General features: G+C 40.3%; 1 protein-coding gene across 1 annotated transcript in view; it reads left to right on the top strand.

Annotated features, from left to right (window-relative positions):
- The window catches only part of CSMD1 (CUB and Sushi multiple domains 1), a 2,078,553-nt gene that overhangs the window by 1,805,603 nt on the left and 259,195 nt on the right, over positions 1–13,755 (top strand). The window contains exons 28-29 of the mRNA XM_040243208.1: positions 2,420–2,558; positions 6,359–6,546. Coding sequence (XP_040099142.1) covers positions 2,420–2,558; positions 6,359–6,546 — 327 coding nt within the window. The remainder of the gene's footprint in view (positions 1–2,419; positions 2,559–6,358; positions 6,547–13,755) is intronic.

Here is a 13,755-nt window from a genome sequence, read left to right as displayed (position 1 = left end):
GGACTCCTATGATGGAGGCACCCCTGGAACTGGGACCAGAGGACTCTCACTACCTCCTGATTCTGAATGAAGTGTCTCTCGACCATCTCCATGGTTTCAGATTTCTCAAGTAGCCCACAATACCTTTTGTCCAAGTTAAAGTTCTAAAAAGCTCTGCAAAGCAAAAATGCATTCTAAGTTTGCAGATACTTAATCGGCGGCACCATCCTGCCCTGGTCTACAGGGTAACTGTTTTGAGACTGTTTATCCCATTTAGTGGTGTGAACATTGAAATGTTTTGGTGCAGAAGTAGCGATGTGTCTAGTTAAAGAGAGCTGCTCTACATCTGAGTGGATGAACTCATTATCCCGTGTGTTGGGAGGAGTGACCCTGAGGGTTTCGAACAAGGGCCTGTTGGTTGATACAGGTTTGAGGATTTATCTCTATGTCCATTCCCCCTGGAGAATTTCTAGAGTGTCTGAGTTGCATCTGATACTAAATCTAATCCTATCCGAAATACTGTGCAAGTTTGCTAATGAAAACCTGATGAGACTAAAATGAAGAGTCCCCCATCAGAAGAGAGAACAAACCCAGCAAGATGGTCCTGCTTAATTCCACACCAAGTCTTTAAATAACCCCATTTGAAAATGCCCCCTGGGACTGGTGTGACGAAGACAGGATCTTCCCTTTGTTTCTTATAAATTAATATTTGGGTCTCATCCTGAACTCTTCCTGCTGGTGGCACCCTTGTACACGGTGCCCTGAATCTGCCAAGTCTGTTCTTTTCAAGCCTGCATGGAGCAGCATTGCCTGAGACCCTCAGGTGCCTCCCTCCCCGCCTCAGCACCACCTCCTCTGTTTGTTCAGGCTCTGGTGCTCCACGCTGTCAGTGTCCACTTGATTCCGGGGAGGTGGCTTCTTGTCCTGCGAGAGCCACTCTGTGCTTGCCCTTCAGTCACTAAGTCCTGTCTGATTCTTCGCATTTAGCTGATTGTTTCCACACCATTTATTAAAATAAAACTACATGCTAGGGGAAATGTGATTGAAATCATTTTTGAGAAAATTATATCGAATTGCTCTTGAGAGTACATCTTTAAGAATTTATTATAAATATTTCCTGTGATATTATTCAGAGTTTGCCTTTGATGAAACTAGAGTTATAACAAAATATCTTGGGATTCGTTAGATTTTGTCTTGTGAAAAGTTAAGTTTTCAGGATGTTAAATGGGTATTTAAAGACACATTCATCTCAGAAGATTACAAAGTGTACATCTTCATCTTATTTTCAAAAAAAGTCCCTGTGTATTTGTGTGGGAATTATCAGTAATTAGCATATTCCCTTCTCTACTTGTTTTTTCCCCTGAATATGTACATAATCAATGAAGTAAAGTATACAGTTTAGAGGGAACAGTACAATTTAATCAGGGTGATTTTTTTTTTAGAACAACTTGGTGACAATTCATAGTATTCAATATGAAAACCTTTAACCTAGTATTTTAACACATCTATCTAAAATTAGTGTGTGTGTCAGTTTTGCATTGCTTTAATAATTTCCACAGCATAGAAGCTTTAACAGAAGTCTTATCTACTAAATCTACCCCCCAAATTTTCAGGCTGAAGAATGAAGACCGTTTTGCCTGTTGGCAATGATCAACCACATAATCGTTGACTTATGTAAACACTTGTGATTAAAGATTGAAGACTGCAGAAAACATTAAATTTATTACTATCATCTAAAATGCTTCTTCCTGATAAAAACATACTAAGCACTGTGACAAAATGATATTTTTAGGGGTTTTAACTTTCTGCCAAGCCTCCATCTTGGTCATGTGTCCCCAAATATCACCTAAATCTTACTTGTTAGTTTTGTTGTTTTGAAATCTGGGCACAATACCCCAAGCCCTGCATATAGCAGAGGACTGTGAGAAATCTATGAAATAACAAATCTTCATTTATTCAGCATATATTTCCTGCATACTTATTATGATCAAAAACTCCTAGGCTTAGGGTTACAAAAGTGAACAGGAGGTGAATAATCAATTATACCATTTGAAGCAAACTTCCTAGAGTAAGTAAGCAATGACTTCTTTATAAACCACAAGAAATGACCAAAGAATTGACATTGCCATGAACTGATATCAATGGGGGTATTTTACCCTCTCCAAGTTTCTTTTTTTTTTTTCTTATGTTTATAGTGTACTTGACAGAAGTGTGGGGTATTTGGGTAACCTGTCCAGTTTAATTGGGTAAAGTTTGAAAGTATAAGATGCACATTTCATTTGCCAGCATTGATGATCCTCCTTAAAAATGAAGTGGGATGGTATATAAAATTTGGTAATGATCACATTAAAAATGTGCAGACCTCCTGGGTCAGTTTAATAACACCACGTGCAGCCTCTGACGAGCTCCCACTGACCGCATCCCTCTCTCCCCGTGGCAGCGGCGTGCGGAGGAAACCTGACCGGGCCCGCGGGGGTCATCCTGTCCCCCAACTACCCACAGCCCTACCCGCCTGGGAAGGAGTGCGACTGGAGGGTGAGGGTGAACCCGGACTTCGTCATTGCCCTGATATTCAAAAGGTACCGTGTTTTGTGGACTCCCTCCTTGTAGCAGGACTTTAAATGTCACACCTGGAGATGACTGCACTCATCCTTTCAGAGGGCCTTCTATTTCACATCTGGTGAAGCCCGAGGTCTTGTACCTAAAAGGGGTAGCATCCGGCTGCAGGATGACAAATAGGGAAATCGGCTGTTTTGCTTTTCAACATTCTACTTAAATTAGGATAGACATGACATGGCAGGAATTACTTCTAAATACTATCTTGCACACATTTGTGCAATGTGTTCTACATGAGAGGGTTTAATTTATAGAATATTCAAGAAAATAAAGGAGTGCTTTAGATATACTTGCGGCTTCCCAGGTGGCTCAATGGTAAAGAATCCGCCTGCCAGTGCAAGAGTGGAGGGTTCAGTCTCTGGGTCAGGAAGAAGTCCTGGAGGAGGAAATAGCAGCCCATTCCAGGATTCTTGCCTGGAAAATCCCATGGACAAAAGGAGCCTGGTGGACTATAGTCCACGAGGTCACAAAGAGTCAGACACAACTGAGCGACTGACACATGGATATACTTGGTGTAATTTCTCACCAGTGCCTCATATTTCCCTTAGTGCTTGGGTACTAATCCATTTCCAAGTGCGTCCTGTCTGACATCCCCAAGGTGCTGTTGTTATTAATAATCATTAAAATACTCAAGACTTGCTAGAACTCTGAAAACACAAATTCCCCAAATTTCAATGCTGTAAAGTTTCAATTAATAAACATTAGTCCTTTTTAAAAAATGCTAACTTCTTTCTGCTAAATTAAATGGTAAAAGTTCAAATCATAATATGATTATATTACAAATATAAATTCTATAGAACTATCACATTATTAATATCTGGCATATAATAATTGCATCTTTCCAAATCCCAAGATATTTTCCAAGCTTACATTTTGATTTTTGAACTAAATAAAGTGATAAAAGAAAAATGGTTCTATATGCTGTCCTATTGGTCTCAGCTCTTCAAGGCAGAGTGGTCTAATCGTATTTATTTATCTGTCAATTGAACATGTTTCTCTCATTGAGATGTTTATATCAGTATTCCAGGGCTGGTTGTGCTCATCTTCCTCTGCTTTCTCCTCTTGATGAGATCTGACTCAGGGTAATTTTAAACCTCTGTGACTCTGAATTTTAAGTAGTTTGATAAGCCATCACTTCCTGAGTTTACTCAAGCTGCTATAAATTTACCAAATGACGAGTACTTTATTATGCCACTTGGCTATTACACAAAGGCTGTGAACATTTGCTAGGTTATGTTTTTGAGTATCCTTATGATTTTTGTTAATGCTAAATTCTAATGGAGCCTTTCTCAGAATTAGAAGACACCTCTGCTGCCAGGGGATTAAAAGTAAATTAACAATTAAAAGCCTTCTAGAGGGCACAGAACCCTTTTTGTAGGCGTTTCCTGCCTCGGGTCACAGAGAGTGACTCATTATCAAGTTTCCCACAGCACAAGTCATCTGATAATATATAAGGCAGTTTTATATTATGCAAGTAGTTTTTCACTTAATGTTGTGCACCTCCCTGGAAGAAGTTTGACCTAGAAAATCTCCAAGTTTTCTTCTGATTCTAAGATTTTGGAATCCTTCGTTGGCTGGGTGTCACAGAAACTTGCACGTCTGGGACATCTTCTAAGAAATGGACAGCTTGTGTGTGCTCGGGTGGGACATTTTTCTGGGACCTCAGCTCCTAGATTTACTGAGTAGACAGAAGGAGGAAGCCAGTGTACCAGCTGGGAGCAGAGATGCTCAAGGACCTTGGCAAAGAGGCTGCTATTGGCATAGGCTGCCCAGAACATACTTTTAAAGAGTGAGACTGCAGTCAGCTCAGGGGTAGGGGGAACCCTACCCTCTGCAGTCGGTAGGGGACAGCAACAAAGAATGACAGGGCCTGGAGCACATGCACGCGCGCTTCAAGGCTCGTCCTGTACTCGGGAGTCTTAGGGGAGGAGTGTTTTATCAAAACTTCTGTAGACTTTGAGGCTGATGCCACTCGCGTATTGGAACCCAAATTGAATTTGGTTTAAAAGCATGGCCAAACTTAGGCCTACCTATTCTTGGAGTGTGTGGATCTGTGCATCTGGTGTAGATAGGTATAAGACAAGATTTAACCAAAGGCACCGTCACTATTTACAGGAATCATTTCAGACCTCAGGGCATACGTTATGGGGAATCCAAAGCAGAGGGCAGTAAGAATGTACTTGTTTGTGCCCGATCGAATTTCCATCGTTCAGAATAATCTATCATAATAATTAGTTCTGCCAGTTATAGGGGTGTGGCATGATCAGAATCTAAAAACACCCTTGTAAGCTATTCTAACTGAAATTGTTATTACCATCAAATTCTGTTTGATCGCTGCGATTCCTTTTGGCCTCTTTGTTCACTCTGCAATCATTCCAATCTTTTACTTCCTCTTCATTTCCAACTTCAGGGAACTTATTAGATAAGCAGGCTCTGAAACCTTTAACAAACTCCTTGAGTAAATGTGCTCACGTGGGAGCGGGGGCACCCTGACAGGGAGTAGGGCGGAGAAGTGCAGATGCAGGTATCACACTCACGTATCACACTCACATGGCCATCCCCCATGTTGCACCCTTCAGAACCCGGGGGCAGCTTTGGGAGGGACCTAGGCTTCATGCTTTATCACTTGAATCTCCAGATAAATTTGAGCCACTTAAACAACAGCACGTGTTTGTGATAATATCTCAAAATGCCTGACTCTCTCCATCCTTGTATATCCAAATATGTCACCAAAGGAAAGGAAAGAGAGTGGAAGCTGCCTGGGCTGTCCACGTTAAGGACCCTAAAGTATCTGACTTAGAGGTGCCGGGACAGAGGAGGGCCAGGCAAAATGGGCTACAGCTGTGCCTCTGTCTGCTGTATTTGCTATTCTGACCCCACTCTTAGATGCCTGAACCAAGTTCAGTCTTTCATTTAAGAGCAGACGTATGTTTCAAGTTCCTAGATTATTGTCATCCTCATTGCTGTAAATGGCACAGACATTTAAAACCATATCCCACTTGAGAGCTTTGGACTTTGTCAGACACTGGAAATTATTAGGGTGTTCACATTATGAGAGAGACAGAGAAATACAGAGAGTGGGAAGGGGAGAGAGGAAGAAGGAGGGAGAAGGGAGAGAAAATTGGAACATTCAGCCATGATGAAATGACATGAGGTTTGACTTCCACACTTTGTACCATTGTAAGGACTGCAAATATTGGCTGAATTACCTAAGCAAGCAGAGGCAATTACAATTTTAAAAGTAAAGAACCAAAAATATTTTTGAACTTTAAGAATCATCAGCAACACCAAGGATTAACAGCAGGCAGACTCTTTACCATCTGAGCCACCAGGGAAGCCCAAACACCAAGGATATATATTATTAAACTAAAAATATTTGCACATAAAAATCAAATATCAGTGGAAATGCATCACTTCTGAGCCACCTTTCTTTAAACTGCATTCATTAGAAATATCACAGTTACAGGGAAGAGACACTGTATCTGTGTTATAAGGACTCTTTTTCCTTTAAATATCTTCAAATCATACTGTATTGAAGATAATGGTTGTTATGTAAAATACTACTAATATTTGTTATAATTGATGTCTGTTGTATTTATTGCCATTTTGATTATTATTGTATTTAGGTTTTGGATCGTCCTGCTTTTTAAAAGTTAAAATACAAAGGCAAATACAATCGCTGTATGCTCTCAGGGACTTGATAGTTGGGAAGAAGAGAGACACACAGGAGGTATGGAAACTCACCAATATTCTTTCCTTTCAGTTTCAACATGGAGCCCAGCTATGATTTCCTGCACATCTATGAAGGAGAGGACTCCAACAGCCCTCTCATTGGAAGTTTCCAGGGTTCTCAAGCCCCAGAAAGAATTGAGAGCAGCGGAAATAATCTTTTTCTGGCATTTCGAAGCGATGCTTCTGTGGGCTTGTCGGGGTTTGCCATTGAATTTAAAGGTACTGTGATCAGCTTAACTGGCAAGGAAAGTAATTTGTATCAGAATTGCTTTCATTGTAAACATTTATTTATAAAGTCTTGCCTATCTCTTTAATGCATAAAATTCTGACATCTTTCTCACCTGTCTAGGGAAAAGGTTCCAATCTCTCCAGAGGAGAAGAAATTTCCAACATGCATTTCTACCTTAGCCAAAAGAAAAGAAAGTAGGGGAGGAAGTTTTGTTTTTGTTTTTTCTCCAGATTCATGGCGACTTAAAGATAAATTATGATTGGTGCTGGTGGTAAAGAACTTGCCTGTCAATCCAGGAGACATAAGAGATGCGGGTTCAATCTCTGGGTCAGGAAGATCCCCTGGAGGAGGAAATGACAACCCACTCCAGTATTCTTGCCTGGAGAATCCCATGGACAGAGGAGCCTGCGGGTGGGGGCTACAGTCCATGGGGTCTCAAAGAATCAGACACAACTTAAGTGACTTAGCACATGCAAGGAATAATTGAAGTAATTAAGAACTATTTTAAGATTATTTTACTATCTTGTTTCTCTAGGATGACTCAATATAAGTACATCAACCAGCTTAGTTTTATCTCAGTATTTTTCCAAATGTAAAATATTGATTGCCCTTTCCCTGTCCTTACACCTATAGTGTTGGTTTGATGGGGAGTAAGTACTGATCCCAGGGCTTTCCAGGTGGCACTAGTGGTAAAGAATCCTACCTGCCAGTGCAGGAAAGAAAAGGAACATGGGTTTGATCCCTGGGTCGGGAAAATACCGGGAGGAGGGAATGGTATCCGAGGAGCCTGGTGGGCTACAGTCCACGGAGTTGCAGAGTCAGACATGACTGAGCGATTGAGCACACAGGGACACACGCACACACATGCATCGACTCTGCTCACATCTTTCTTCTTTGGTCACATGATGAGTGTTGCCCACTTCTCTGGGGTTTACCACCCACTGTCACCAGCATCCAGAGAAAACACACAGAAAACTCACAAACAAAAACCACCCCAACCTAAGCATTTTGCCCTCAGGGTAATGAAAATAAATATATATATATTTTCAAATCTATTTCTCATGTTAACAAGGAAAACACAGGGCACCTTACAAAGAATTAGAGAAAAGGACTTATCAACATATCAATTGACAGTAGTGAGGGCTTCATAAAAATAGTGAATATGTATATATATGCATATGTTTGTGTAAGTGTGTGAGTTAGTTATTAGTTACCAGAATTATAAAATAAAACTTAGACTGTTTCAACTCTTGTTAACCTTTTAACGAACTTGCATTTATTGATATAATTTTTAAGCAGAAAATTAACCTACTTCTTCCAAAACTAACATCTACATACTTTCTGATTTTTATTACAGTTTATAATTTTATCACTTGAAAATAGAATCTTTATTGTGCCCATTTTTGCATGAAATGTTCCCTTGGTATCTCTAATTTTCTTGAAGAGATCTCTAGTCTTTCCCATTCTGTTGTTTTCCTCTATTTCTTTGCACTGATCACTGAGGAACGCTTTCTTATCTGTCCTTGCTATTCTTTGGAACTCTGCATTCAAATGGGTATATCTTTCCTTTTCTCTTTTGCTTTTTGCTTCTCTTCTTTTCATGGGCTATTTGTAAGGCCTCCTCAGACAGCCATATTGCTTTTTTGCATTACTTTTTCTTAGGGATCGTCTTGATCCCTGTCTCCTGTACAATGTCACAAACTTCCATCCATACTTCATTAGGTACTCTGTCTATCAGATCTAGTCCCTTAAATATATTTCTCATATCCACTATATAATCATAAAGGATTTGATTTAGGTCATACCTGAATGGTCTAGTGGTTTTCCCTACTTTCTTCAATTTAAGTCTGAATTTGGCAATGAGGAGTTCATGATCTGAGCCACAGTTAGCTCCTGGTCTTGTTTTTGCTGACTGTATATAGAACTTCTCCATCTTTGGCTGCAAAGAATATAATCAATCTGATTTCAGTGTCAACCATCTGGTGATGTCCATGTGTAGAGTCTTCTCTTGTGTTGTTGGAAGAGGGTGCTTGCTATGACCAGTGTGTTCTCTTGGCAAAACTCTATTAGCCTTTGCCCTGCTGTATTCTGTACTCCAAGGCCAAATTTGCCTGTTACTCCAGGTGTTTCTTGACTTCCTACTTTTGCATTCCAGTCCCCTATAATGAAAAGGACATCTTTTTTGAGTGTTAGTTCTAAAAGGTCCTATAGGTCTTCACAGAACCATTCAACTTCAGTTTCTTCAGCATTACTGGTCGGGGCCTAGACTCGGATTACTGTGATATTGGATGGTTTGCCTTGGAAACGAACTGAGATCATTCTGTCATTTTTGAGATTGCATCCAAGTACTGCATTTCGCAGTCTTTTGTTGACTATGATGACAACTCCATTTCTTCTAAGGGATTCTTGCCCATAAATGGTCATCTGAGCCAGATAATCATGATGGTGTGATCACTCACCTAGAGCCAGATATCCTGAAATGTGAAGTCAAGTGGGCCTTAGAAAGCATCACTACGAACAAAGCTAGTGGAGGTGATGGAATTCCAGTTGAACTATTTCAAATCCTGAAAGATGATGCTGTGAAAGTGCTGCACTCAATATGACAGCAAATTTGGAAAATGCAGCAGTGGCCACAGGACTGGAAAAGGTCAGTTTGAATTCCAATCTCAAAGAAAGGCAATGCCAAAGAATGCTCAAACTACCACACAATTGCACTCATCTCACATGCTAGTAAAGTAATGCTCAAAATTCTCCAAGCCAGGCTTCAGCAATACATGAACCGTGAACTTCCTGATGTTCAAGCTGGTTTTAGAAAAGGCAGAGGAACCAGAGATAAAATTTCCAACATCTGTTGGATCATCAAAAAAGCAAGAGAGTTCCAGAAAAACATCTATTTCTGCTTTATTGACTATGCCAAAGCCTTTGTGTGGATCACAAGAAACTATGGAAAATTCTGAAAGAGATGGGAATACCAGACCACCTGACCTGCCTCTTGAGAAACCTATATGTAGGTCAGGAAACAACAGTTAGAACTGGACATGGAACAACAGACTGGTTCCAAATAGGAAAAGGAATATGTCAAGGCTGTATATTGTCACCCTGCTTATTTAACTTCTATGCAGAGTACATCATGAGAAATGCTGGGCTGGAAGAAGCACAAGCTGGAATCAAGATTGCTGGGAGAAATAGCAATAACCTCAGATATGCAGATGACACCACCGTTATGGCAGAAAGTGAAGAGGAACTAAAAAGCCTCTTGATGAAAGTGAAAGAGGAGAGTGAAAAAGTTGGCTTAAAGCTCAACATTCAGAAAATGAAGATCATGGCATCTGGTCCCATCACTTCATGGGAAATAGATGGGGAAACAGTGGAAATAGTGTCAGAATTTATCTTCTTGGGTTCCAAAATCACTGAAGATGGTGATTGCAGCCATGAAATTAAAAGATGCTTACTCCTTGGAAGAAAAGTTATGACCAACCTAGATAGCATATTGAAAAGCAGTGACATTACTTTGCCAACAAAGGTCTGTCTAGTCAAGGCTATGGTTTTTCCAGTAGTCATTTATGGATGTGAGAGTTGGACTGTGAAGAAAGCTGAGTGCCGAAGAATTGATGCTTTTGAATTGTGGTGTTGGAAAAGACTCTTGAGAGTCCCTTGGACTGCAAGGAGATCCAACCAGTCCATTCTAAAGATCAGCCCTGGGTGTTCTTGGGAAGGAATGATGCTAAAGCTGAAACTCCAGTACTTTGGCCACCTCATGCAAAGAGTTGACTAATTGAAAAAGACTCTGATGCTGGGAGGGGTTGGGGGCAGGAGGAGAAGGGGATGACAGAGGATGAGATGGCTGGATGGCATCACCAATTCAATGGACATGAGTTTGAATGAAGTCCAGGAGTTAGTGATGGACAGGGATCCTTGTATACTGCAATTCATGGGGTTGCAAAGAGTTGAACACAACTGAGCAACTGAACTGAACTGAACTGAGCTAAATTCACCCATTCCGGTCCATTTTAGTTCACTGAGTCCTAAAATGTCAACGTTCACTCTTGCCATCTCCTGTTTGACCACTTCCAATTTGCCTTGATTCATGGACCTAACATTCCAAGTTCTTATGCAATATTGTTCTTTATAGCATTGGACTTTACTTTTATCACCAATTTCATACACAACTGGGTGTTGTTTTCGCTTTGTCTGTATCTCTTCATTCTTTCTGGAGTTATTTCTCCACTGATCTCCAGTAGCATATTGGGCACCTACCGACCTGGGGAGTTCATATTTCAGTGTCCTATCTTTTTGCCTTTTCATACTGTTCATGAGGCATGTGTTTGAGTAAACTCCGAGAGTTGGTGATGAACAGGGAGACCTGGCATGCTGTAGTCCATGGGGTCGTAAAGAATTGTGCACTACTGAGCAACTGAACTAAACTGAAGTGTAATCTAAAAAATAATATATATTAATGTATAAGCAAAGCAGAAACAGCCTCACAGACATAGGAAACAAACTTGTGGTTACCGAATGGGAAAAGGAAGGGGGAGAGACCAACTAGGGGTACAGGATTAGCTAACTACTACTTCCCCAGTAAAGAATCTGCCTGCAGTACAGGAGACCTGGGTTCAGTTCCTGGGCTGGGAAATCCCCTGGAGATAGAAATGGCAAGCCACTCCAGTATTCTTGCCTGGAAAATCCCATGGACAGAGGAGCCTGGCAGGCTACTGTACATGGGTTCACAAAGAGTTGGACACGACTGAGCGACTAACTCACACACACATATAAAGTAGATAAGCAGCAGGGACATTTTTTACAGCACAGGGAATTATAGCCACTATTTTGTTGCTGTTCAGCTGCTAAGTGTTATCTGACTCTGCGACCCCATGGATTGCAGCACAGTCTCCAGGAGTTCGCTCAAACTCATGTCCGTTTAGTTGATAATGCCATCCAACCATCTCATCCTCTGTTGTTCACAGCACAGGAAATTGAAGCCATTATTTTGTAATAACTTATGATGGAATACAATCTGCAAAAATAAGTGAATCACCATACTGTTAGTACACCTGAAACTAATATAATATTGTAAATCAACTCTACTTCAAGGAAAAAAAAAGACTATGCATTTGTCATTGGTCAGGGAAGCAGAGAGCAGACATGGCGGTTGGACTTGACCTGAAGGAGCCTCGGGCAGTCCTGCCAGTGACCCCAGAGACCCCGCAGAGTCCATGAACGTGGCCCTAGGGCAGGAGTTCTGGGAAGCGTCCTTAAGCAGAACTGACAGGAACTGTGTAATGAAGTCATCTCCTTAGAAATTGTGACAAATTGTAAGCAGAAAAAGTACCATGATTTATCACCAAACATCCTGAACTGACAACTGAGTAAATGGAACCAAAAGATTTGATGCAGTTCATTTGGAGAAATGAAGAAAAACTGGCCTCAGAGCTCTCCATTAGCAACATGGAGCAGAAAATTGAGAGTGTGTTATTTAACCAAACATACCCTAAACCAACAGACATTTATAACAAAAAATTATCAAAAAGGCTGACCAGGCATCAGAAATGCATTTTTTTCTCTGTTATTTTATAGGAGAAAAATGTATACCCTAGACAAGTGCTTATATTTATTAGATGCTGGGTATGTTCTCCTGGAAGGAAGCTGATGGAAAGATTATTCTGGTGACCACAGTTTTGCTATTCGTCCCTTATTTGATTAAAATAAATAATCTGTGCTCTCTGTGGGATTTGAGGAAGATACAAAGGATTATCAGAATGTCCCCTACTCCTTGAACAAATCAGTTTTTAATGAAGTGATTAGAGAGCATGGGTCCCAACAGAGTTCACAACTCTTGCTGCAAGACTTTAACCAGAGCAAAATAGAAGACCTAGAGGGGTTTCCAAAATGTATATATATATATATGATATATTGTGTATGATAATTGAAATATTATGCATTGCATATGATATGTATGATGTATGATAATGTTCAATATGTTATGTTTGCTAATATAGAAAATATGGCATATGATGCCTATGGTAATGTTTAATATGTGTGATAATATAGAACACATGGTATATGATAGACATGATAATGAGGTAGTTATGTGATAATTGTTATATTATCTATGATATATATGGTTATATAGCACATATACTCATGATAATATAATATATATTTATGTTGTGCTTTTAACAAAAGTTATGTAAATAATATATTCTAATAGTTGATTATAATAGATTGGGACAACATTGCCAAAGAGATCTCTGTTTGGCTGATGTTGATACAGAGACAATTAAAACTATACTGAGAAGTATTGAATAAATGCAGCCAAACAGGCCTCTTCTCTGTCCTGCAAAACTTCCCAAAGTTTGTGCCTTTTCCCTCTTCTGCTGCATGTAAACCATTCCTCAGAAGATGCAAGATGCGATTTTCAGAGCTCATTTCATCTTCACTCTTTCCCAGCTCCCTTGCCACAGTCTCCCAGGAGCACCCTCTAACACCACTGTGTGGATTTACTCACTGGCAGTGAGTTTGCCAGGTGGCACAGTGATCAAGAACCCTCCTGCCAATGCAGGAGATGCAAGAGAGGGGAGTCTCTTTGATCCCAGAGTCAGGAAGATCCCTTGGAGAAGGAAATGGTAACCCACACCATCTTTCTTGCCTGGAGAATTCCATGGACAGAGGAGCCTGGTGGGCTGCAGTCCATGGGGTTGCAAGGAGTCAGACGTGACTGAATACACATAGACAGTAGGCAGATACTCAGTGAGGGAAAATGTTTAAAAGGGAACATAATCCATATTGATCGCAACTCCCCATAAAGGTAAAATGAAGCCTTGCATTTATACTCTCCAGAAATCCTTTATGTGTGTGCTTAGCCCTCGGGGAAAGATGATTGTCAAAAAAATGAAAGGAGCTGAAACATATTTATTTTATGCACTCAAGTTATCCTTGAGCCTATATTTGTATTATTAATGATAACCCCATTCCACACACACACTCACACATATTCATAACAAACAGCATTTTCTTAACTGTAACTCCCCCCCAAAAAAAGAAAAGAAAAACATTTCAGTATAACATCTATATTGATCACTTGAAAAGCTGTAAAATTCCATTCCAGAGGTTTCTGATGTTACAAGGGGCTTTGCTGATGGAGTGAACGAAGTTGACAAGCACAAACAGAAAGCAATTTAAATGGTGGAATTATATGCAAC

Source organism: Oryx dammah, unplaced genomic scaffold, assembly GCF_014754425.2.
Source record: "Oryx dammah isolate SB20612 unplaced genomic scaffold, SCBI_Odam_1.1 HiC_scaffold_7, whole genome shotgun sequence".
Lineage (NCBI taxonomy): Eukaryota > Metazoa > Chordata > Mammalia > Artiodactyla > Bovidae > Oryx > Oryx dammah.
This window is presented reverse-complemented; position numbering and strand designations above follow the sequence as displayed.